Genomic DNA, 24,795 nt, shown 5'->3' on the forward strand with positions numbered 1-24,795 from the left:
AATTTCGATTTAGTGCCTGAATTTTCTTAAGGAGATTTTAAAAATTCGGAAGTTTGAAAAAAAGATAGATGCAGTCTAAGAATTTATAGCTCTACATAAAGAACAGATATTGCGGTTCTGTCAACGGCATTCATTACATCATTCAAGTAAAACCCTTGCTTGGGCTAGTTGGTTTATGCTTGAATTGGTAAAGGCAAGGCGCAGAAGTCTAGGACTCAAGAAGACCAGTCCTGTCGTTTGTGTTCTTCTTGAGTCCTGGTCTTCTGCGCCTTGCCTTTACTAATTACATCATTGAAAGCGGACAAATTCGATATGTCAATTTATACCTTACGTGAATTCGTTACGTTGTGTACAAGGGTTCTGCAAAGGCTGTATTTCCGTATTACTACATTTTTTGACATTCATGTGTAACATATCAATGTTGTCCGTTTTAGATGCAATATTAGGTTCAATTCACACAATTGTGATATCATTTTTCATTGCTCATTTACAGAGTTGTAAACTTGATAGTTTCGTTTTCGGAAAATTTGCGCGTTTTGCCAATTTCTAAGAAAGGAATTGAAGACATAAATAAAATATTCGAAACGAACAGTGACTAGACTATACGTTTTCCTTTTAAATGCAACAAACCTCGTCAAATTTAGTGCAGTGGTTGACGAGAAAATCGAATTATTCTTTAACGAGTATTTAGATAGGAGCACCCGAGATAAAGCTTCCTCTTAAGGTTTGCATAACCCTGGACTGAATCATGCACGAGTGGTCAAGGAGCGGAAATGCATGGTTGGTGGACTTGGTATGCCGTGCTTCAAAAGAATAATAAAACTGCGACTTTGGCAAGTTGATAATGCTCGATTTCAGATATAAAACAGCGCACGTAAGATGCTATGACGGACAGGTTGAACGATGTACAGGCGCCGACAAAAGTGGTACACTCCACGCAGCGGGAGCGGGGGCAGCGGCACACTGCATCGCTTCGCCATCTACATTGACACGAGTCATGCGACATGCCTGCACATAATAAAGGGCACCCATTGGCTGTCTCGATCCCAGATGCTGCCTGTAGATGGCGTTGCGATGCAGTTTGCCGTTGCTCCGGCTCCTGCTGCGTGGCGTATACCACTTTTATCGGCGCCTGTACACCACGATCGCGGAATTCGCAACTGAAGGCCTCATCCACCCACTCATGTACTGTATATAAACAAGCGCAAATATGCATGCGACATGAGTTGCCATAGTTACAAATAAAGAAATATCCTATCTGGATAGATTATTTTTTTTGTCATGCAAAAAAAAAAAAAGACTGTGCTAGTGGAACTTTAATTCGCTTTGTAGCAGTCTATTTGGAACAGTCTTACGGTTGATGATAAATATATTCCCAACTATCGCGCTCCTCTGCAAATATATTTTATAACCCCTAATTGCCCGCAAACTCTTATTTCTACTTTCCTTTTTGCTGCTGTTCAGTATCCTAGTGCACCTGCCTTAGAGCCCGTTTGCATTTTTTTCACTGTGCATATATTGAATGGATCTCAGCTACTTGTTGGCTAAGAATCCACATGATTGAATAGATTTCTGATTGATCCTTTTTTTTTCAAGTAAAAGATCAGAATAATCATTATCATGATGATGAACCAGTAACTGAACCATACGGCTGCGGCAACTCATGTCCTCTGTTTATTTGTGCTTGCCTACATATGCCAAAAACGTCAAGAAATCCTGCATTTGTAAATCCACATCGGCTGGCGCATGCCGTTCATCTGCGTACGATGTTTTATATCCATGGCGAAAGAAGCTGAAAGAGCATAAAGACGTGGTAAAGCCTACGAAAGTAGCACAACTGTTTTCGTATTTTCTGACTCTCTAGTGACGGTAGATGTTAAATTTACAGAATAATAGCAGCCGCTTACCTTGACGACGTATACCCTGATAAGCACGTGTATGGGGTCGTTACTTGGCAGTCCCTGAAAAAGCCCGTACGTCGGATCGGCGCCAGTTATCGTGTAGTCCTGGATGTCCTTGGGCAGCGGGAACCTGTAGACTTGTAGGGAGCCCTTATCAGAGGAAGGGTAAAGAAGAAGATACCAGGTATCTACTTTGACATGACGATTTTCCCATGATTACACTTTGCAAAGCTCCCGCGGCTGCATATGAATTGTAAAGAAAGAAACGTGGCGTATGTGTTACGCATATTTGTGGTTACAGATGCTTCTTAAATGACATGGTTATCTGAGCTCCGAGAAATGTAACCTGTTATTGCGGTAAAAGTATGCTATCGTTAATCGCCGGAGTCTATCTAGGACTGCGCATGCGTTGGGATCGAAATTTAATAGTGGTAAAAAGTCTCTCGAGCGTTCTCTTTTCATGCGAGAATGGCAATTCAACTTTATTAGACAACGTGTATAAATCACCTAAAGCGAGAGCCCTATAAGCTAATAAACTCACACAAAGGGGTGCAAAGGGGTTCTTTTTTTATACATGGTTGGTTTCTCGCAGGTAATGGAGACGTGAACGTTGCCAGCAACTCGAAACACTCACAAAGGGGTGTATGCTAACATCCGGGAAAGCTCCTCCGCTGTCACGTGTGTCACTCGCACCTGATCTGTACCACCTCATCTATTCCGCCAGCGTTTCATGATCGAAGGTAAGAAATCAATTTTGCCGCACTCGCCAAGGGAGCAGACTCGGGAAGAGAAACTCTACCATCTGCCTCACTGAGGCATAATTATACGACCGAGGTGGCAGTTGGACGCCTGCCTTTTGTACTTTTGTTTAGACTTTTGCTTTTGCATAAATGAGCTGCGGCTGTCGTTGACACCTCAATCTTTCCAAAGCGCTGACAGCAGGTTGGTGCGAAAATAAAATCGGCGTCCTGTGACATATGCATCCGAGGCGGCTACTTACGGCAGGAAAAAGGCTCTCGCAAGCAAATATAAGGCTGTAAATCGTTCTTGTCACACTGCACGTGGCTCAGCATAGACAAATCCCAGCTTGAGTGCAAGAAAAGAAAAAAGTGCTTACAACCTTGCGTATACATATTTCTACTTCTTCACTTATCCCATGGACTTTCCTAGCTTAGGGGGTGCTGTGGACTAGAATGTTACATTGAGCGCTTGTTAGAGCTCTTCTTGAGCCTGTGGCTGTATTCTTAAAAAAAATCATTCGATTTCCCAATGCCATTTTCTTTTCCGGCATACCAAGTGTCCGGTCCAGGCGATAACTGCACTGTGTCGTCGTCAGAGCGCATAACGAGTAACGCAGTGAATGTTGTGTGATATGTATTGTTATAAAACTCGACGCTTGGACTACAAACCTTCGTAAAGAAGCTAGCAAGATTGTGCTACTAACAGCTTGAAATGTGTCGCTTTTCTGCTGGTTTAAGAATTCCGTGCACTGTACATCGGAAACGGATGCACAGCTGCTGTTGCTGTTTCGGGTGCGCCGATTCATCGTATGGGTGCAGCGTGCCTATTACGGCAACTAGATAATGCAAGCAAAGGGCTCGTCAGCTGCAACACATATGAAACGATGCACTGCCTATCATAGCCTGCTCTGTCGCGCTCGCCTGGGAATTGAAACTCGCTCGTACGCGGACTGGGCCATATCGAATCTCCGTCGAATAGGAAACAGGTCCAAGATGCAGAGAGCGTTTCTCTTGCGTATTCTATCACCCCAGGAATAACGTTATTACAAACGCACGAACGGAAAATCGCAGCTTCGTACGTCTGCAATCTTTAATTCGCGGGCGGGCCGGCCGCACGGCTTCTCCCTCCCGTGATTATGAAATCCACCGCTAGGTGGCTTTCAGTGGCGCCCCTACTTAAGTTTTATGCTCGCATAAATACAGACATGACGACGCACTGAGCAGGAGCATAATTTTTTTTAAACCACACGGACCTGTTTTGTCCGTGTTTCGAACTGTTTCGAACAAGAAGGAGCGCTAAGGCAAACTCTCTTCGCGTTAACAAACAATACGAGATCGATGATTGGCACCGCGGGTAGATACCTTGAAGAGACCGACGACTCTGTTTTGGTCATCCAGGTCATCTCCACTTCGTTTGCCACGGTACAGTTCGAATGTGTGCAGCCACTCACGGAAGCCATTGAATTCGGGAACGTTCTCGAGTTCTGTTGGGTAGATCTGGAAACATAAGAGCATGATGACCGCAATTTCAACGGGATAGCGTCACAACGAATGCGCACAATCATACAGGATGTTGATAGCGATTGATTATTGCACACACTTTGTCCAAACAAAAAAATAAAGACACCACTTGAAAATTAACGGAGCCAATTCTGCGAGCGGCATAAACGACATGTTGCTATTAGTCATGTGCATTCTGCTAGCCTCTGCATGGACTTAAATGGAGATTCAGTTTGTTGTTTATTAATCCATTGATCGGGGCCCGAGTAGAGAAGGTTACTGGAGCGTTGCGAGGCACCTGATCCAAGTGTTTCTCACATACTGAATATGGCGTAGGTAATTTTCAATATCCCAGCGGTAGGCCTCTGTAAAAGGTGAAAAAACCGAGCAAGGGTACTTCTCTCTTTTTAGCATGCGCACATTTCAGCGTTTGACGTTAGTCAAGAGATAGAGCATAATCGGTTACATTTTCCCCGTATAAGCACAGACACAACATTTTCACACTTCTAGCGCTAAGCTACAGTATCCTTTAGCACTTTCAACATGTTTTCTAAGTAGCTGTCGGTATAGCGTCCTTATGCTTAATTTGACAATGCAGGCGCGTTAATTTAGACAAGGGAGTTTTCAAAACCCAATCATTTTGGAAGCGCACGCCACTTTGCATTACACCTTCTAAACGAATAAGCATGACGTCTTCTAGACATCGTCATTCTTCTAAATTTCTTTGTGGACGCCATTTGCTACATACTTAAAGGAATAGAAACACAAATTCCGCAAGCGCCCACATCCCACGATCACTGTCGTCGTCATTACGATTAGCATTCCACCAATGTAGCGACATACCGTATTGCTGAACATCATCATCATTTGTGCACTTGTCTGAATCTGGAGCTTAGTTTCAAGGAGCCTATCCGGTCCTGTCGAAACCAATCTGTAGTGGCCCTTCTGAGATTTTAACTGTTTCGGCTTAGTTACCGACTGTACGCATAAGGGGTCGAGTTAATCTAGTTCGCAATCTGATAAGGCCCGTCGCGTACTGGACACAGTCGGAGAATATCGAAAGTGACGAGGGCCAGGCAACGTCGGCTCGTACCTTGATCAGTCCGTCCTGGGGTATCCGGCCCCTCTGCGTCTTGGGCGACAGCCGCTGCGCAAAGCGGACGGCGCTCGATGCCCCCTTGAACGTCCTCTTCTTCTTGTCCAGCCCGTCCTTCTGGTGGCTGCACTCGAGCCGTTCCAGCTCCTTCTCCATCTTGCGCATGTCTTTGGCACTGAGCTGACTCTCTGTACGACGTGTCAAAGTACTTCATTTAGGCGTCAAAACAATTTCCATGGGAGGCAGACATAAAGCCAGTTAATGCCTGACAGAGTGTCAGCCCCCTTCCCCCCCCCCCCCCACTTCCCAAACACATCACCCAACATGTCATAATAATTGCTACATTGCCTGTTGACAAAACTTTCAACATAAATCAGTGGAAAGCACTGACAACAACGCGTCAAGACAACACTTTGGACCAGACTAATCTGTATCGCGAGAAATGCTCAACTATGAACGAATGACATCTGTGTCATGAAGTACAGGAAAATCGACCAAAACAAACAGGAACAATAAAAAACGAAACTCGCCACTTTTCAACGTTTCAAAATTGTGTGCCAAGAAGAAGGTGCACAGCAATCCGACGGTTGGGTTAACGTGATAGTTATACGTAGAATATACAAATATGTAAATGCATCACGATTTTTTTTTTTACAGCGAAGCTTTCTTGTAGTGACCCTTTTCGACTTTGATGACCGCCGCTGGTGCTGCTTCTTTAGCGAATAGGAGCGTGTGTTGTGTCGCTTTGTTATAGTGCGCCTGGCACCTCGTGTTCACACAAGAACATGTGCGTGCCAGTGTTTTTTTGTATTAGGCTATAGATCCTGTATTTAGCGTCGCATTTCTCTCAACGTGACACCTGAGCTCATAATTTTGTTTTTCTCGACAAACATCTTTTTTCATCTTGGTGACATCACTGCGTCGACGTCTCACAGTGTACATGATAGGTAATACAGGCACTCACATAATAGTTGCTATATTCGCATGAAAATCAATTTGCATATCTCGGCTTAGATTGAGAACGGTGTTTGGCGCGTAAGCATAAACTTGGCATTACAATAAAGCTGTCACCGATATGATTCATAAGCGTAACTTGACATTGCAGGAGTTTACAGGTTTCGTGAATGGTAATAAAGAAAATTTTGTGCATCGAATTTAGTTTCATAGCATTTAAGTAGTGACTTCACTGAAGCTTCGACTTACACAGAAACCGACGTTTTAGTTGGATGTACATAATTTTTGTTTAATTTGGACATCAAGAATAAAAAGAAGATGGGGGAATGACTTGAGGCTCGCCGCATTAGATAAAAACAGAGAGACTCTCAGTGTTTTAGTGAAAACTTCGTTATTTCAAGGCACGGGATATATCAAACGACGGCATGATATTTATAAAGTCACGCACAGACAATTTATTTATTGCAGTGTCTTTTCCGCGTCGCCATAGATAATTGTTTATCTTTACTCACAAAAGCCCTTTTCCAATAAAACAGTTCGTAGTGATCGGCCGTCACGCCAGGCCTTAGATTTGACTATGTCCTAAATCGAGTGCTACCTCACCCTCACTTCAGAAGATATTAATTTGCTCATGAATGTATGCTGCTCACAAACATACACACACATACACAAAACAACATGATTATGCGTCCAGAAGCCAGCACTGCGTAGTACGTGTGAGTTTAATTTCGTGTGAACGACAAGTCACGGTAGTGTAATCACAATCTATAATCGTCAAAGAGTTACTCGCACCAGCCTTTAAACATCATAATAATGAACATTATCATCAGCTTATTAAATAGCGATTGCAGATTAAGGCTCGTGAATTGTACCCGTGAACTCCATCTAACGCAAGAAAATTTCCTAAACTCACCGCTTAATATTTTTTCGCCCAGGGTGCTCGTGGCGCAACGCTAGGGAACACAACTATTGACTGAAGCTCTACTCGTAGGAAAAAAAAGGTTTCCTATTAATTTTGTGAATAATATTTTATTCGCTTCCCTTTCTCTCACCGCAACTGTGTTCGTTACCCTTCGCGTGCATGTTGTAACTCCAGTAATTCAGGGGTTATCTGCTGTGTGCATTACACGACCTTCCCCGGCACATTATCACCTAAGCATTACATGACCTCTGACTTGCTGGGTGGCGAAGTCAGCGCCATCAGTGACGATCGTGACCCGGTTTGACGTTTCTTGATTGAGGGGCACATGTCAGAGCAAAAACTCTGAGGAAAGTGCCTGTATTGCCATCTTCTTGTACTCGAGATGGTTTGTGCAGTTCACATTCCTTTGCTTACCTCCGTCGCTGGACATGTCGTAGTTGTCGTCGCCAGCCCTCAAGTTGTTACCCGGTTGTCCGTTATTATCGCTCGAGTCCTGAAGCAGGTAATAGGGGAAAAATCTTGCAGTTTTGGCCACAAGCCGAAGCATTGATAGCAATGGCAAAATACTTACACAACTACACGAAGAAAGGGTCGTAATTTTAGCGGCCGTATAAATTGCAGTAAACATTGGCTGACTAATTAAATTTAAAACATGGTGTCAAGTGCCCAAAGCGCAAGCAAGAACAGATCTCATTCAATGACTGCGGACGCTCACTGTCACAACGCTGACGTGACGAAGAGCGGCAGCAGCGGCGAGCGAATACCGATTCGTGCTGTCTCTCACTTCAACGCGAACATGGCGTGCGAGAACAAAGCGCACACGAAGCCATCAAATTTCTTGTATTGCCTATAGCTTCTGCACCCACCGCAAATAACCTCTAAGATTGGGAAGAATAGCGGCAGCGCTAAGCCTCGCCATGTGCAGCCGCGGTCGGAGTAGAAGAGGAGACGCGCGCTAACCTGGTGACCATTCCCCCTCTCCTGGCTCACGCTCATCTACCCGGTATCCCTCCCCCCCTCACTTTTGGGAGCGCGAGAGGTGGATAATTCAACTGGGGGGGGGGGGGAGGGGGGGAGCTATTATGTAATAGTCCACCTAGTGTACTGTCCATTTCCCCCGCTCCTGATTGGGTGCAGCTGTATGAGAGAGGAGGAGACAAGCAGCCCTTGCCGGTCAAGAGCGGCCAAAATGGACAGTCCACTAAGTGGACTCTTACAAAATACAACCCTGGAGTGGGCAGTTAGTGCTATCGCAATAAAGAACACGTTAGAAGAGGCACAAAAGTAAGTTAGCTGTTTCGTCGAAATTAGGAGACTGCGACAGCGATAGTTCAGGTGGTTCCTTAAACCTTGCGCTGTTAATAATAACCATGATGGTTGTAATGTCACTGTCTTTATTTGTAATATGAAAATCAGGGTCACAGGGGAAAGATGAAAAATGAGTTAGCACTGTCGCCGAAAGTGAAACGCTGTGAGAGCAATAGCTCGGACCTGGCGCTGTGAATCTCAAAAATTAAATTGATAACGATATTGCCTTTTTTTCATCATAGAAATAATTGGTTACATAAAAACAATGAGAAGTAACCTCACAGTTTTGGTGGAACTCAGAGGTTGGGCAGCTCCGGACACCTACTACTTTGAGCCTTAATTATGATGATAATTTATTAGCATTTATTTACGTCAGAGAACAGAGGGCAAAGTGCGAAAAGTGCTGTGGGAACAGTTCGACAAGTCCCCACCACAGAAAAAATAATAACACGAAGTACGGTAGACAAGTACAGATATCACTTGACAAACAGCACGAAATGAAATGTTTGAATAACGACAACAAGTAACAACGCTTTGATCGCAACAACAAATTTAGGCAGTTTCTCGCAACGGTCGAAGCGACTAACCACAGCGATGATATAATAAACTATTTATGCAGAATGAGAGTACCAGGTGAATTGTGGAAACAGTCGAAATTTCACCACTAGACTACAAACCGGTAGTGACAGGACGCTGATGAAAAAAAAGCAAGGTCACAAAGACATGACGAAGCCTGTACTCCCTTGCCTTTGCACAGCCTCCTTAACAGCGCGTGTCTACTCACCTTGGCGGCCTGCTCTACCGAGGCGAAGTACCGGCTCCACCAGTCCCGGTTCTCTTCGTCGTGTCCGGGGTCCTCGGTCGCCATCTTCTTCTTCCGCTTGTTGGCTTCGCTCTTGATCTCCTTCTTGCTCCTGAAGCCCTGAAAGGAGTCAACAGTCAGACGCGGCAGACGTTATGGCGCCCAACCCACCACACTGGAGTTTCGTCATCAGCTAACTTACGTCCACTACAGGGGGCAAAGTGATCGCCAGTAACCCCTGCCCTGCATCGGGGATCTTCGTCCTGTTACTGTAGACTTCCCGACTTCGCCACGCCAGTTCATCCTCTCTTCCACCATGCAGTGCTGTTCCCTTTAATTAGCATTCATTCTGTCGTTATAACAGAGACAACCGGATATTTGTTCCGTGCAATACGTGACCTGCAAAATCGAGGTTCTTAATTTCAACTACATTCAGTTTAGTACGCTTGGCAGGCAACGCTCCTGGCCCCTGCGCAAGTAGTGCAGTCGTACAGACGGTTCGCTTCAGGCGTTTCGCATTCAGCTATTTTTGACCTACGACGCTCTTTACAGGAACCATATACTTCGTATATCGCAACGACAACTTGCGGATAAAAACTTAAGTCATAGAAATAATTATTGCTGTACACCTTTGTGTTTTATTATATGTGACGTACTATATCTTCTGGTGGCAACTGCTAGTGGTGTTCAGGAGACCCTGGCCGCAGAGCTGCGTCACTTCATTCGTGCGGCGGAAAATAGGTTCAGCTCTGCGCTACCTTACGTGTAATAATTATGTCAATTTTGCGACATAAATATATCACACTTTATATTATGTCAGGCTACATGGCCTTTCTTTCTGATGAGCCACACACTAGACTTACCCAGCACCTCCACCAGAAGTGATGTTTCACCGTACGGTTCTTCACCGTCACTACAATGTGACGTCTGGTGGCAGTGTCATGCTGGAGGTAGGCGCTATTTGATCGCGAATGCAGGCCATAAAAGAACGCTTTTGAGCTCGCCTATCGTTGCCTGCTATGCATAAAACGTAATATAGAGACTTTCAGCCACTGATGTTTCGCCTATCATCCACACTGCCTTCTTACTATCTCCCGACAATTTCTGCAAAGGTAACTCGATCTCAGACAGATACATCTTTGGGTGTTTACGCAAGCTTTCGCATAGCGCGGAACTCCCCCAGCGAGATAAAAAAATGTTAACAAACCTAAATAAAAACAGGTTCAGCAGTTTTCTTGCACTCCGTGAACATCCGGAAGGAAAGGAGAACTTACGTAGTCCAGCGTTATGAGCGTTTCTTTTGTCGACAATATGTTGGAGTCAGCCTCGACGTCTACCAAGACACCTTCATCTGAAGGAGAAAAAAAAATGAGAAAAAGCAGGGTCTTGCAATTTGGAGTTCCCAAAGTAGCGAAACGCTTTGAAGGCCTTACGAGTTTTTGGCTAGCCAACGGGACACAAACAACAAAGAGCACACAAATGCAATGAGAGGACTATAACTAACATCATTAAACAAAAGATTACTGGCTCTAATATTTCTCAATGTGAATCTAGATACCACAAAGAAAGAAAGAAAGAAAGAAAGAAAGAAAGCCGTAGATATGAGTATGCGTCGACGATTAGAGAGTATTTGGGAATTCGGCATGCTGTAAACGTCATGTTGAAGAACGAGGCAGTGTATATACGTCCCGACGCGAGCATATGCTTTTGGCGTGGCTCATATCGTGCGCGTAGCCACCTTCTGCCGTTCAAATAACACAGGCTAGCACCGTATTCACAAGAACGCCTAATACACGTCAGGAAGCACGGAAAGTAAAAAAAAAGGTCTTTATATTTTGCGGTTCGTTCCGCAAACTAATCTGCCGGCTAATTCAGATATTTTATGGAATTCGAGAGTTTCAATGTAGTCGAGCAAATCTTCCACTGTGGTTCACTAGGGCGCGCGTCTGGTTCAACAAGTGAAAAAAAATTGTTCTGGATCGTTTCACGTAATCATGTTATGCAGCGTTTTGTGCACATTTGTGGCCCCAGAGGGGAGTACAACTCTGCACCACCCGCAAGCGCCGCGACCTCTTCACACACAGCTCATAACAAACGCAAAAGAGGAGCGGAGGCAGTAGAACCAGCAAGATAAATTGGCCAAGTCGGCGCGCGTCACAAAATTGAGAGATATTTACCCTGAGCTAATAAGACTCAGGACCATAGCTACCAAAAGCGGACCTTCGTGCTTACAGGTTCATGCCGTCCTGTCCTATGAATGCACATGCACCCACAGCACACACTAGGATATATCGAATGCATTCGCCACCTGTGTATGCACGAGCATTTTTTTTTTTCACAAGACCATTCCCTTGTGTTTGGTTAAATACCCATACATTCACAGAACACCATGACTTGGTTCACGCAAGTGCAATCACAGGACACGACAGGCATGGTGAACACACACGCCTGCTATGACTGTACACGTATTCACAAGACACGCTGCTGTAACATCGCGCCATCACGTGCGTTCTCGTTCTGGCCTCGCGTCGTTTTGGCTACTGGTCGAACGTATGTCGGTGCCGCCGGGCGGGCGATCGGGGCCTCACCGATGTGCAGCGAAGACGAGGTCTGCGAGGAGCTTCGGTTGCGCTGGTCCCTGGAGGAGGACCGCGACTGGGGCCGGAAGAGGAACTTGTGCAGGGAGTTGACCACGTGCGTGCCCACCAGGGTGAAGCGCCCGAAGCTGCGACAGTCGATGACTCGGATCGTCAGCGGCGGGCAGTACGTCTCTTGGTCCGGCAGCGCCTGCAGACACCCAACTATGTCCACTATGTCCACTATGTCCACTATGTCCACTATGTCCGTTGTGTCCACTATGTCCACTATGTCCGTTGTGTCCACTATGTTCCACTATGTCCATTGTGTCCACTACGTTCCACTATGCCCACTATATCCACTATACCCATTATGTCCACTATGTCCAATTATGTCGTCCAACTATGCCCACTATCCGGACAGTACAGACGCCGTCGAAACCCGTGGAGGCAGCAGCCTCCTCTGATAGATTTTATCAGGCCGCTTTATTGACGCCCTGATTACCTGGACAGAGGGTCGTTAGAGGTGTATCTTACCAATAGCGCCACGGAAAGCGTCGTGTTACTTTCAGGGTCCGCAATGCTGCCAATGGTAATTTGCATATTAAGAGTCATGCATCTTGTTTTGTAGGCCAGTTACTGAAGTGCTGCTCTAAAAATAAATGATTCCGCAATCAACGCGGTGACAGCTAATGGCTGGTATACTTCTTATCAGGCGCGCACCTATCACTTAAATACTTATCCGCTTAAAATATGGTTATCTCCGTTATTTCTCAATTTGTTCTCTATAAATGATATTCTATGAATGATTTACACGAATCGTCCTGGTAAAGTTGTTTGCGTGTCTAAGTGTATATTCTATGCATATATTGGTTTATATTTACATTTTTCATATTTGCTTTCTCAGTTCACTGCCTATGCTTGAAGTATGCGTATTCATATTGGCACACAATATGCTAGTTCTTTTTTTGTTGGGTCTTCTGTAAGTGATCTAATGCAGCTTTTTGTGTGTATTTACTTCAGACACTAAAAAAATGATTCTTAATGCGCAAAACGGGACATGACGGAATAAGGCGATCTTTGTTGCGCCCTTCTTCCTTACTTTCACGTTTTGCGGACTCAAAAGGATATTTCCTTTTCAAAAGTAATGTTTCACCGACCAGCGCGAAAAGCCACCCTTTACTGTATGTTCACCAGTGGACTCACTGTAGCCACTAAATCTACTGGTCAACTCAGTATTGTACAGTCCGAATAGTTACGTTATAGGCAAAAAAAAAATGAAATAAGGAAGTGAAGACAATGAAAATAGTCTGGTGGGGTAGAAGCTGATGCTCTTGAAGTTATGCTGCCACAGCCAGCGGAAAGTCGTGGTGGACTAACGTGAGGTGACAAGTCAGCGTCAGACGTTTGACCATAATTGTGTTCTTCGGAGAGAAAATTCGAAGATCTCGACTGTCGAAACACAATATCTCACCCCTCGTATATGTCTTCCGGTGGTACCACCTTCATTTACGCATTCGCACATACAGCTGGCCTTAGTCGGTAGGCAAATCCGCTCAAATACGTTGCATGTACAAGAAATCACGAGGAACATAACCCACGTGACTGAACTGGCGTGCCACATTGTCCCCTTGTTTAGTGAAATTCGCCTGCGTTATCCTTTACTATTTCCCTTGGTAAATATTGGCTTATGCCACTGCACACTGACAGCGTAAGATATCATTTCTGTCGGAGCTGTATCGTTACTTTGAATTTACGCAGTATTGCTCTCCGCCACAAGTGCTGTTAGCGCGTGCCGTCGTGCAAAAAATACTGCATTCCGAGGACTGTATTGCCACTGACGACGACGAAGGCTCGCGTCGGACGTCGTATCCGGGCGAGATCGTGCTCACCACGTCCAGGAACTTGACGGGCGTGGAGAAGTTCGGGTTCTTCTTGCAGTTGAGGATGACGGACGACTGGAGCACGTGACCACCGCACTCGACGTCGACTCGGGGGTGGTCCACGCTCATCAGGTGCACGCGTTTCAACTCGCGCAAGCCCCAGAACAGCACCTGCGTTCGAAGAGACGTGGGACAGCTGCGGTCACCAAAACATAGCAGCTGCGGAGAGACAAAAAAATTACAAACCCCAAACGAATCCGTCTGTCCCCTTTCAAGAGGTGGACACATGTTGCTCAATTTGCCACGAAAGTTACCAAAATATGAGAGACGGGTTACTCAACTTCCCACGGCGGTTATTTCCAAACGTCAGCAAAAGCTGTTTGATTTACCACCAGGGTTATCATCCTTAACGTCAGTTATCGAAAAGAAGAAAATAAGAGTCATGTGTGTTCTTTAGCTAAGAAATTGGCGTTGAGCGCCTCCTTCGTTTGCAAACATGCAACTCGATTGTATCCTTCGAAATCCCACGCTCGTTTCTCCACGGGTATGCCCGCTTCAAGGATTCAGCTCACATACCTCTATCCTATATGTGGACAAAGTTGGTCGTATCCCTTTCGGTACAGGGTAGACAGGGCCCCTTTCGCTGGAACGGAACACGTTCTCTTTCGGCATCGGAAGTTCCGGCATGTCGTACTTTTCTTCTTGAGGTGAGAACTGAAAAGAAAATGAGCGGAATAATAGAGTGAAGGTTTCATACTGCTAGTATGTAAACCATATGCCTCACTGCATCGGCAAAAAAATTGTGGTCTTGTGCTTAAGGTAAGAACGTCACATTTGTAAAGAGGTTTATTGGGTGAGTCCAACAAACAGGCGGTAGCTCGGAGCAGTACGCAGGGAGAAGAACAAGATGGTGGTGTTCGAGCGCCGTGCCTTCTGCTCTTGATGATGATCGCTGAGCCCGGGATATCATTCTTTTCATTTCTTCATTACACAATAATAGTAGCACTTTTCGTAAGATTGCTTACATAAGAATTTTCAAAAGTTTCTCAAGCTATACTGGCAGTGAAAGATGCACACCCCGCAGAGGCTGAAAACATGTTGCAGATCCTTGGTGCTACTGGTCTTAAGACTCATTGTTAAAGTGCTCAGAGCGCACTGCGGACTCTCGTGTGAAACAGTTAGTCGAGCGAGCAAAAGCTATTACAAAGCGAGTAAGGGGTGTCATAGTGTCATGTGTATCATAAAGCAAGTACAGCGGTCATAAAGAAAGAAAGCAACATTCTTTCTCTTACGAACATAACTTGTAACTGCTTTTTTCTGGCAGAACATTGTAGAATGATAGTAACGGGGATAAACATTTTATTTTAAACTACGCAAACACAAGTCATTAACGTACGATGTGAGCAAAAACAAAAGAACAGCCACAAGCAGCGCGTGTTGCCCTTCCGCATATTCGACTTCGGGGATGCTGTGACCGGTCCACTGCAGCTGAATCATCCAATGCATACTTAAACGTATAGCGCAAGTATGCTAACTTGCTTACTAACATAATGCTTACTAACATCAGTATCACCTAAGTGGCTCCTTATAATAATCAGTAAAGCGCTTTGCGGGTAGCAACCGAAATTGTGACCTCAGTCTTGGGGTCACAATTTCCCGCCGTTGTTTCTTCAAGAATTTTTTCAAAATCTGGATCTTCTTTGTTATTCAAGATATCTTACTGAGTTTTAGTATATTTGTCTTCGTGAAGTAATCATAGCGAACAGACTTGTGTAGCAGAATACAAAGACCGTTGCCGAGCTGAAAACGAGATAAATTACGGCTCCGCCCAGACGTTGCCAAGTTGTCTTGTTCTGGACAATGCGTAGCTGTGTTTTTCTGGACATTTCAAAACTGTAGCCTTTTTATATATTTTAGCAGAAGAAGGATGGCTTACGTCTTTCAAGTGTAAAGTGCAGAGTCACGGTACAGGCTATATAGATTAGCGGTAGAGTAGAGTGCCGGTAAACTCAGACTTCACGGTGCAGCTTGATGGAAATGTGCGGCTGTTAGACAAATGCGCAACTTAACAAGCGTCAACGCCTAAGCTGACAACGTCAAATACACTTCATTTAGAGATTCGCTCTCACCCGCAGCAACTCGAAAGTGGCGAGCAGCTCTCCCGCCGGCTCGGTTCCCCGGTACAGGTCGTGCCACTCCAGCGATGGCGGCTGGCAGCTGGTGTCGTCTTCGAACTTCACGTGAGGTCTGGCTATCGTCCTACCGATGAATTCAGACTTTCCCTGTGGTCATTGCGCGAGCAGGTTAGAAGAGCGCGTCGGAGAAGTGCGAACAGCATGACGCTTTGCACCACAAACTGATCGGATGATGATTTTGAAACAGTTACATCTCGTGCGCAAGGTGTTAGGATACAAGCAAGTAGTATTATTTATGAAATGAAATTAGGTGCGCAATATGGATTCTCTGAAAGGGGTTACGTCATTTGTATTCAAATTAGCTAATGTACATTCCATAGTGAAAAGTGCTTGATGTGGCACCGGAGATATATTTATATTGTTAAACAACATTTCACCTAAACTTCTTTCTCGGTGAAAATTCAACTGTAATCAGTACCAGAATATGATTTCACGTTGTGGGCCGTACTGTTAATTTAGGTGCGCTGAATATTTTCGCTTGAGGGCTGTCCCACATGGGAACGAGAAATTGAAGCAGTAGAAACGGCAAAGTTGTAACTTTATCAACTCACACGTTGGTACGAGTTTCACATAGCCCTAACAAACACATAACATGGGGCTGGTATTTCTCTTTGCCCGAATGGCCTGTTGACTCGGTTAAAGAAAGAAAACTGCGAAAGAAGGGGAGACTTAAAAAAGGCGAAGGCGAAGCAGGCCAGTGCTGGCTGTCGAATGGTATTTTATTGAAATTACGTTTTTGTTCTGTCTCAGATAAATAGTTCAGTTGATTTTCTGCGCAGTCTTTCCGTTCCTTATCGTGCTCTTCTCGAAGACGAACCAACATCGAGCCATTGCGAACACTTTGTGCAGATATTGTGGCTTAACATTCTTTATAAATAGCTCAGTCACCGACCTTTGAAGTTGACCCCACGAAACCCATTTAGGAACTGACTTCTATTTGCGGCGTTATCTTAAGTCGCAACGCCTAAAGGAGACGTGAACACGCTAGTACACCATGCACTTGCAATGTGTTTGTCTAATGTAGGATCCAAAGAGTAATGGTTAAGAGAGTTTCGTGCTTCCAACAATAGTCACTGATAAAGATGCAAATGAGGCAGAAGCTAGCAGGAAAATTGATGCTTTGATGTGGCCAAATATATTCGAAACAAGAGTGCCACAAGAGTCAACGTCTAGACGTGGGGACTCGTTTTCGGACCCTTGTTGACGAAGACCCCTTGCCGAAACATTGGCCCCTGCGGCATTCCTTGTTCAACCACGGTTGATTACTGAATGATACTAGAAGTTCCACAAGAGACTTGCCACTTTGTCCTGATCGAAGATCTCGATGACAACGACGGGAGGGTCCTCCTTGATGTCTTCTTTCCTGCCGTACACTGTCACACTGGGGAACAGCAACATCTCGTCCCAGGTGGGGCTGAGTGTCTCGTCGATCACCTGGCACGAAGTGGAAGACATCAGAATGATTATACTTCGTCCCTTGCAGATGACATCCGCGTTCGGTTCTTCGATTCAGAGCTGAAACGTCAATTACTTGAGAGTTCTGACATTTCCGAGTTGCGATTTTGGTGGCAGGTGTTTTTTTGTTTGTACAGTCTGCGAGATGATGTTGCTCCTAACATCACCAACTTACGCACGCACACACATGCATGCAAAGGTTAAAGTAGCTCTTTCTTCTGAAAAAAAAAAAAACGACTGACTTATTCACTTCAGTCTTCCTTTAGAAATGGGATCATCTATCCCTAAGAAAAATTCAATGTGAACAATTAGGTGTGACGTAGAAGATCTCTTACCCCTTATAAATGGAGGGTGAGATTTTGCACTTGCGTATTCGACAACCCATTTATGCCTTCCTAACGCCATCTTGCTCTGCATTTAAATATTTTCTTCATGCTGGTATGACTACCACATTTATTTTTATTTTTATTTATTTTATTTTTTTTGATACTGTTGACCCTCGCTTGAGGGTCGTTACAGGGAGGGAATACAATGTACAACAATGTACAATTTTGTACAACATACAAAATTCATATATCATAATCATCAAGTTGGGTGCTCCTGACAAAAGATGTCGATAGAACGTTCGAACTTGTGCACGTCCGATTGCTCGACAACTTCAGCAGGCAAACCATTCCAAATTTCGATCACCTCAGGAAAAAAAGAAAAACGAAAAGCATCAACACGTGACTCGTAAGGCTTGATGGATCGTGTGTGGTTTGTTCTCGCGCTCCGTTTTCCCGGAGGCTGAATATATCTATTTGATTTAATCTTAAAGTGCCCTTGAATTATTTGAAATAAAAGCTTTAGTCTTGATTTTTTCCTTCGATTTTCAAGTGACTCGAGCCCACATGAGTTCAGCATTTCCGTCACTGAATCCCTTCTTCTGTATCTTGACGAAATAAAACGAGCGGCCATTCTTTGAATTCGTTCCAGTTTATCTTTTAGGACTTTTTGGTGCGGGCTCCAGACAACACAAGCGTACTCCAAGGATGGGCGGATGAATGTTTTGTAAGCTATCAGCTTGACTTCTTTTGTTGCATGTTCCAATTTCTTCCGCAGAAAGTAAAGTTTTTGGGAAGCTGTCGAGCACACATTATTAATATGTTTATGCCACTGCAGATTATGTGCAATTGTAACACCTAAATACTTGAAGGTATCAACTTTTTTTAGATTATTTTTTCCAATATTATAAGAAAATAGCTGCACATTCTTCTTATTAGTTATATGCGTAAAAGTTGATTTTGTGTAATTAATTTCCATGTCCCATTTTTCGCACCAAAGATGCAAGGAATGAAGGACACGGTTTATTCTAATTTGGTCGGTAGCTTGTGTTATTCGAGAATAAATTAAACAGTCGTCTGCAAAAAGCTTCAATTCTACGGGAGATTCGGTAACCTCGTTAATATCATTAATATAAATTAGGAACAGTAATGGAGCTAAAACCGATCCTTGAGGAACGCCAGAAAGTACTTCAAGTGTAGAAGAAAAACAATCATCCACATGCACAACCTGCCTGCGATTGTTCAAATAGGCTTTAATCCACTTAAGAATGGTTTCGCTAATTCCTGCTCTGTATAATTTGAAAAGTAATTTACTGTGTGGAACCTTGTCAAATGCTTTTGCAAAATCTATGCAAATGACATCTATTTGTTCTTGGGCATCTATGGCTGAACTAAAATCATGTATCGTTTCTATGAGCTGTGTTATGGTAGATAGCCCTCTTCGGAATCCGTGCTGATACTGATAAAAGAACGCGTTATCCTCGAGGAAAGTTAGTATATGTTTACTTATGATATGTTCTAATAGTTTACAGCTGATACTTGTCAGGGAAATTGGGCGATAATTGTTTGCGAGTAGTCGGTCGCCGTTTTTAAAAACAGGTGTTACGACTGCGCACCGCCAATCTTGTGGCAACGAGTTAGTGTGTAGGGACTTTGTAAAGATTATTGTCAAGAAAAATGATATCCACTCAGCGTATCGTTTTAAAAACTGGGTTGGAATCCCATCCGGCCCGCTAGCCTTTTTAGAATCCTTTTTAGAATTTTAGTCTACTATGTAGGCTATTCTCTAGACGCCTCGCAAATACCGCCATGACGTCCAATTATGCCGCGTTGAAGTGTTGAGCCAAGAAGAGTGAACGTAGCCTACCAACGAGCCAATCGACGCTTACAAGAAGCCAAACTTGACAATATGGCAGAATTCCACGATACTCCCCAAGAGGTCCCGTTTTTCGCAGAATACGTGTGACTCCAGCGACAGCTAGAATCACGGAGGTGAAAACTTTTTCACTTAGCCTAGAGTTATCACGCGTCTTCCTCCTGAATAACTTGTGCGAAGAATTTCGTGAACTTGTTCTTACTACTATTTCGCATTCTACATGCTTGTAAACTCCTTTTTTCCACTTTCTACTAATGGTGCTTGCGTTCAAATGTTGTTCAGCCTCGCGCTTAAGTGTGACACTCTGTACTCCATCATTTGGTTCTTTTTAACGGTTTTGATGATATTAAGAAATTTTTTAGTAATTTTGACCCCTCGTAGAACCCTAGCCTATCTGTAACTGAAATGGAGTAGAAGAAAAGGAGTACGTGCTTCCAACCTCTCTACCTGAGCACCTCGCTAATAAATAAATAAATAAATAAATAAATAAATAAATAAATAAATGGCAAGTAGCAAGGACCCTTTCCACACAGGAACGCCTGGCACAGCCGCGCTATGTGGTACCAATGAGGCTGAAAATTACATTAACTAACGGCTCTTTACAACAAACACAAACAACGCTTTGCCAGAAGCCCTCGTCATTGTTACAAATAAATGGCAGAATCACCTAATCGCGCTCAAAGTCTCGACGAAACGCGCCCTCCTAATACTGAAGTACGCTTAAAAAATACGTGCACATTAAACTCCGTGAGCATAAGGCTAATGTCGGTGCGCCGACATTAGCCTTATGTGAGGCAAATGTCGACACCCTGGCTTGGCTATAATTACGAATGCCTGCTGTTAGACACGACACTAAGAGGATTGTTCTTTTTTTTTTCTTCTAATTTTGTTTCATGAAAGAATGCGTGACGAAGACACCGTACCATGGTCGTCTGGCTCTGGTCCCCAAATACGACTCTCGCGAAAGGATCGGAGAGTCCGGAGGAGTCTGATCCGATGAGGGACCGTGCCTGGTACATGTGTGCCCGAAGTTCGAAGGTGGACTTTTCTGCGGTAGAGAAAAAAAAAAAGGAAAGGGAGGGGGGGAGGGGCAATCTAGAATACGTTGTCGTCTTTGCCGCCTTACTCGTCGTAAAACCTTCCGACTACTTTCCTCCTCCGAGCAATTTTTTTTTCCTTGGTTAGAAAAGCAACAACACTCGAAAACACGCCGCGATTGGATTTTCTACTGAAAGCATGGCAAATAAATCAACAGAGACATTTCATAACGTTTCTGCTTATGTCATCAGTTTGCCCTGTAAGGCTTCCAAAGACGCACTATGTACGCCGCCTACTTGTACGCTGGCTATGGGCGATTGCATGTGGGAGCGGCTTCCAAAACCAGGTTCACATCTGGGAAACTGTTGGGCACTTTTCCTTTTTGCAATGCGACCTTCGTATTCACACTTTCCGCACATTATCTGTTTACATAGTGCTACCTACATGAAGCTCTGTGCACAATCTGTAAACATTCAGTGCTAGCTTATAAAAATGGCATGTTCCCTCATGTACTCTTGAGGGTACCATTTGGGCTATCAGTTGGGGCGGAGGGAGAAACGCACAGTTTCCAGGCAATTAGACGCTCACCAAAGGAAGAAACTTACAAAGTAGACAAAGCCAGATTAAGGCGCCCTGTAGGGATTTTCTGTACGTCGTTCTCTAATTACTAAGGCATCGCAGATTCAGTGTTTCATTTCGCCTCCCGTGGCAAACCACAGTTACAGTGACGAGACACACTGACACGCCGTGCGTCAGTAAAGAGAACGGCTCGCTGGACACCGGGTCAACTCGCGAAGAAGCCGAGTGCGTTGTAAGAGAGTTTGTACCCACTTGGGGCACTTTGTAATTAACATCCGAGCAGCAATTTTGTGCAGCCCAGTTGAAACTGCGGCCATGCTTATATAACGAAAAACAAAAAGAACGACACATACTCACGTTGCCACACAGCGGCCATGAGGACATTTTCTTTCAGGATACTTGCGCATCTACAAGACAGCTTCAGTTTACGAGTTTCCGACTGCGGCGCATGCGCGAACCAGGAGGCGATCATAAGAGTGGCATGCTCTGCTTCAAACTGCCGATAACGTGCTTCAAATAATATCCCGTTTTCACGCCGTCTTACGTGTACGCCGCTTTTCTTAATCGAAATTAAATTATGGGGTTATCACTATGACTACTATCTGATCATGCTGACACGCGGTAGTGCGGAGATTTCGATTGCATGGGGTTCTTTAACGTGCACTTGAATCTAAGTACACGTGTGTTCTCGCATTTTGCCCCCATCGAAATGCGGCCGCCGTGGCCGGGATTCGATCCCGCGACCTTCTGCTCTGCAGGCAAACACCATAGCCACTACGCAACCGCAGCGGGTGTACGCCGCTTTTCTGACGCTCTATGCAACTATGTATACTATGCATATTACGCAAACCCCCATATTGTTTCAGCTAGCCAAACAGTACTAGCTAGCCAAACAATATCGCGGCGTTGGCGAACATGAATCGGGCGTTTCAGTCTTGATGAGAACGGTAGCGTCAGCAATGCTGCACAGAATTTCCCGGCAACACTGCACAGAGTGCTCTAACACGGAGCGGTGGAGAACAGAGAACGGCGTGCACTGACCCGTGTAATGAAGCTGCGATGGCGGTCCCTTGTCAATGTCCTCGACGTCCTTGACGTAGCCCTCGGGCAAGCCCTTGAGCACACAGTGCTTGTTCTTGGTGGTGCCCAGCCAGAGGTACATGCGAAGCTTCGCTTGCACCATCCAGCGGGCACTTTGGCTGACTTTCTTGCCAGGCTATGCATCGAAAGAGCAGCAAAAAAAAAAAAAAAACGCATATACAGAATCACTTTCATGAGTCTGCAGACAGGCATGTACCAAGGAAACGGTAAAACTAGGCTGTCCTCATCTAATTGGAAGTATGTCTGTAGTAGTGCTACTATAGGACACCGAACGCGAGGCACTGGAGTGGGCCAGAGTGCTCTGAAAATTAGCATTTACTGCTAGTACTTATCTTTTTCGGGGGTGAACAATGAGCCAGAATTGGATGTAAAACGAAGTACGCAGAAAACATTGCATGTTGTGGTTCCATTTTTCTTGTCAGTCGTTTCGTTGCGTTTCTTTCTAAAGATGTCGAACTACCAACTCGCCTTATCCGCCATTTTCAACTGCAGTTAAGTACATTAACTGCAGTTGCTTACGTAATCACGCGTCATCCATACGTTTTGTGTGTTGCTGGTACCGCTCCTTTCGCAATAGCTCAGTAGGAGACAGAAGATACGTCAGGCCAGCCTATTTACACACTTTACATTCAAGAATAATTTTGCAGTCTATAGCGCTTTTCAAAGTTCATTAAAAGCAATGTTTAGAGCATGGAGTCGAGATGCCGGTAGACTTTTTTACGTCGTTGCTTTCGCCGAATATTGAAACCGCTGAAGCTATTTGCGTGCTTAGGTGACGTCATAGTGTAGAGACTCTACTCTGCGGAGCTCATTAGTGCGCCTAGTGTTTTGGGTGTCTGTGTTCTCGCGTTAAGTGCGTTTCTTTTTTCGAGTCTTAGTACGACTGTCACGAGCAAAAGCTTGTCGCCTACTCGCCGAGTGTTTCTAAAGTAGCTAGGTATTCCCACCAACAAGAAAGTGTGCCACTCCAACACAACAACACAACTTCGTCGATCTATAAAAATAAATATTCAAAGCCAAAGCACATGAAGCTATAAGCAGGCAGCCTTTAGCTAGTCAACAATACACAAAGTAGCAGCTGCCAAAGCGAAGTGCGCAAATGTTTCGTTTAAAGCACGGATTAGATGAAAGTGCAAACGTGTGGCAGCTGCCTTCGGACATGGACGCAGTGTTGAATAACAACTGACGGTTTATTGCTGCGACTCCTATATGCACGTTGCTCAACACGCAAGTAAAGCAGCGAGATAACAATTATAAAAACAAGCAAGCATTACCTAGCATTCGTGAGCTCATGCAACGCCCAAACATCCCACACCGTGTAGTGATCTATTTAGCCTAACCTAACGTAACGCTAACTTTAGATAAGTCTATATTGGCACCGAAAGATGCGGTAGCGACGACAAGAGCAACAACGTCACTCACATACAACCTAAGCTGACCTAAGATTCTGCCGATATTCTCAGACTGCTCTATATTGAAAAAGATATATATATATATATATATATATATATATATATATATATATATATATATATATATATATATATATTTGAACTATGAAGAGCAGATGCGCGCATTGACGATTTTTTTTCTCGTTATTGCTTGTCATTTTCCTGCTTTATTTTCCTTCTTGTTTATGTCGCATGTTGACCCGTGTCGAACTTGTAGTCACTGCAAGAAACTGTCAGTTGGTAGTCAGAGTAGCGTCCTGTTTCCTTGAGCTGTTTGTTGTTTTTCTTAATTGTGCATGCTGTTTCTTCGGAAAGATAAGTCCAACTAGTTAGGCTTGCTGCAGTTGATTGATAGCGGTGCGCAGATACACGAAAGTGATATTAGTCGAAGATTATAGTGAACCAAGAATGTGATAATAAATCAAGCACCCTGAATAAAAAAAAATGAAGAAATTCGGTCTATAGGTGCAGGTTTCTCTCTACAAGTGCATAGATGCGGGGACAAGCGGGTACGCGGTGTGCATGGGTTCTTTCTAAAAGCGTGCGATTACTGGCTTAGCTTGATGAGTTTTCATACCTTGAAATAGCTATAATCGTCGCCGATGCCTTTGTCCTAAACAGAAAGATTGATTTTGGCGAATGAGAAAAAAGCAGATAAGACCTGTAACAATGGTTATGTCAGTCCACTTGCATTCCTGCTGTACATGGGAATATATTGCTAATATTTCCTACCTACTGAAATTGAACGGCATTCCGCCTAAAATCAACTAAATGTGTGCAACGGCGTTTGATACACATTGTGATTTTATGTGGAACGCCGTTCCAATAAGTAAGAGGAAGATATCTGCAAGAAATTTCTGCTTATTGCGCAACACCACTGGAATCAGATTATGCGTGTACGCATCGAAATTCACAATCATCAGTGTTCCAAACTTTTTTTTTGCAAACAAATGCTATTGCTACGTTACTGGCCTTTCCCCTTGCAAAAGCTGTTATAAAATTTCTGTTGTGTCTAGGTAAATTCAGTTCGTCTTCAGTTCATCTTCTGCTGAGATGTAACTGAAAACCATGCATGGTTTTAGAAAATTCGCATCT

General features: G+C 44.3%; 1 protein-coding gene across 1 annotated transcript in view; it reads right to left on the reverse strand.

Moving 5' to 3' along the window:
* The window catches only part of mfr (ferlin family C2 domain-containing myoferlin misfire), a 375,605-nt gene that overhangs the window by 35,812 nt on the left and 314,998 nt on the right, over nucleotides 1-24,795 (reverse strand). Inside the window, exons 24-36 of the mRNA XM_050175214.3 lie at nucleotides 22,190-22,364; nucleotides 20,455-20,579; nucleotides 17,177-17,311; nucleotides 15,812-15,964; nucleotides 14,259-14,396; nucleotides 13,692-13,853; nucleotides 11,812-12,010; nucleotides 10,498-10,574; nucleotides 9,206-9,343; nucleotides 7,528-7,606; nucleotides 5,235-5,425; nucleotides 4,004-4,138; nucleotides 1,908-2,051 (exon numbers count right to left, since the gene is read on the reverse strand). Coding sequence (XP_050031171.2) covers nucleotides 1,908-2,051; nucleotides 4,004-4,138; nucleotides 5,235-5,425; nucleotides 7,528-7,606; nucleotides 9,206-9,343; nucleotides 10,498-10,574; nucleotides 11,812-12,010; nucleotides 13,692-13,853; nucleotides 14,259-14,396; nucleotides 15,812-15,964; nucleotides 17,177-17,311; nucleotides 20,455-20,579; nucleotides 22,190-22,364 — 1,851 coding nt within the window. The remainder of the gene's footprint in view (nucleotides 1-1,907; nucleotides 2,052-4,003; nucleotides 4,139-5,234; nucleotides 5,426-7,527; nucleotides 7,607-9,205; nucleotides 9,344-10,497; nucleotides 10,575-11,811; nucleotides 12,011-13,691; nucleotides 13,854-14,258; nucleotides 14,397-15,811; nucleotides 15,965-17,176; nucleotides 17,312-20,454; nucleotides 20,580-22,189; nucleotides 22,365-24,795) is intronic.

The sequence above is a fragment of the Dermacentor andersoni genome, chromosome 9 (genome assembly GCF_023375885.2).
Source record: "Dermacentor andersoni chromosome 9, qqDerAnde1_hic_scaffold, whole genome shotgun sequence".
Lineage (NCBI taxonomy): Eukaryota > Metazoa > Arthropoda > Arachnida > Ixodida > Ixodidae > Dermacentor > Dermacentor andersoni.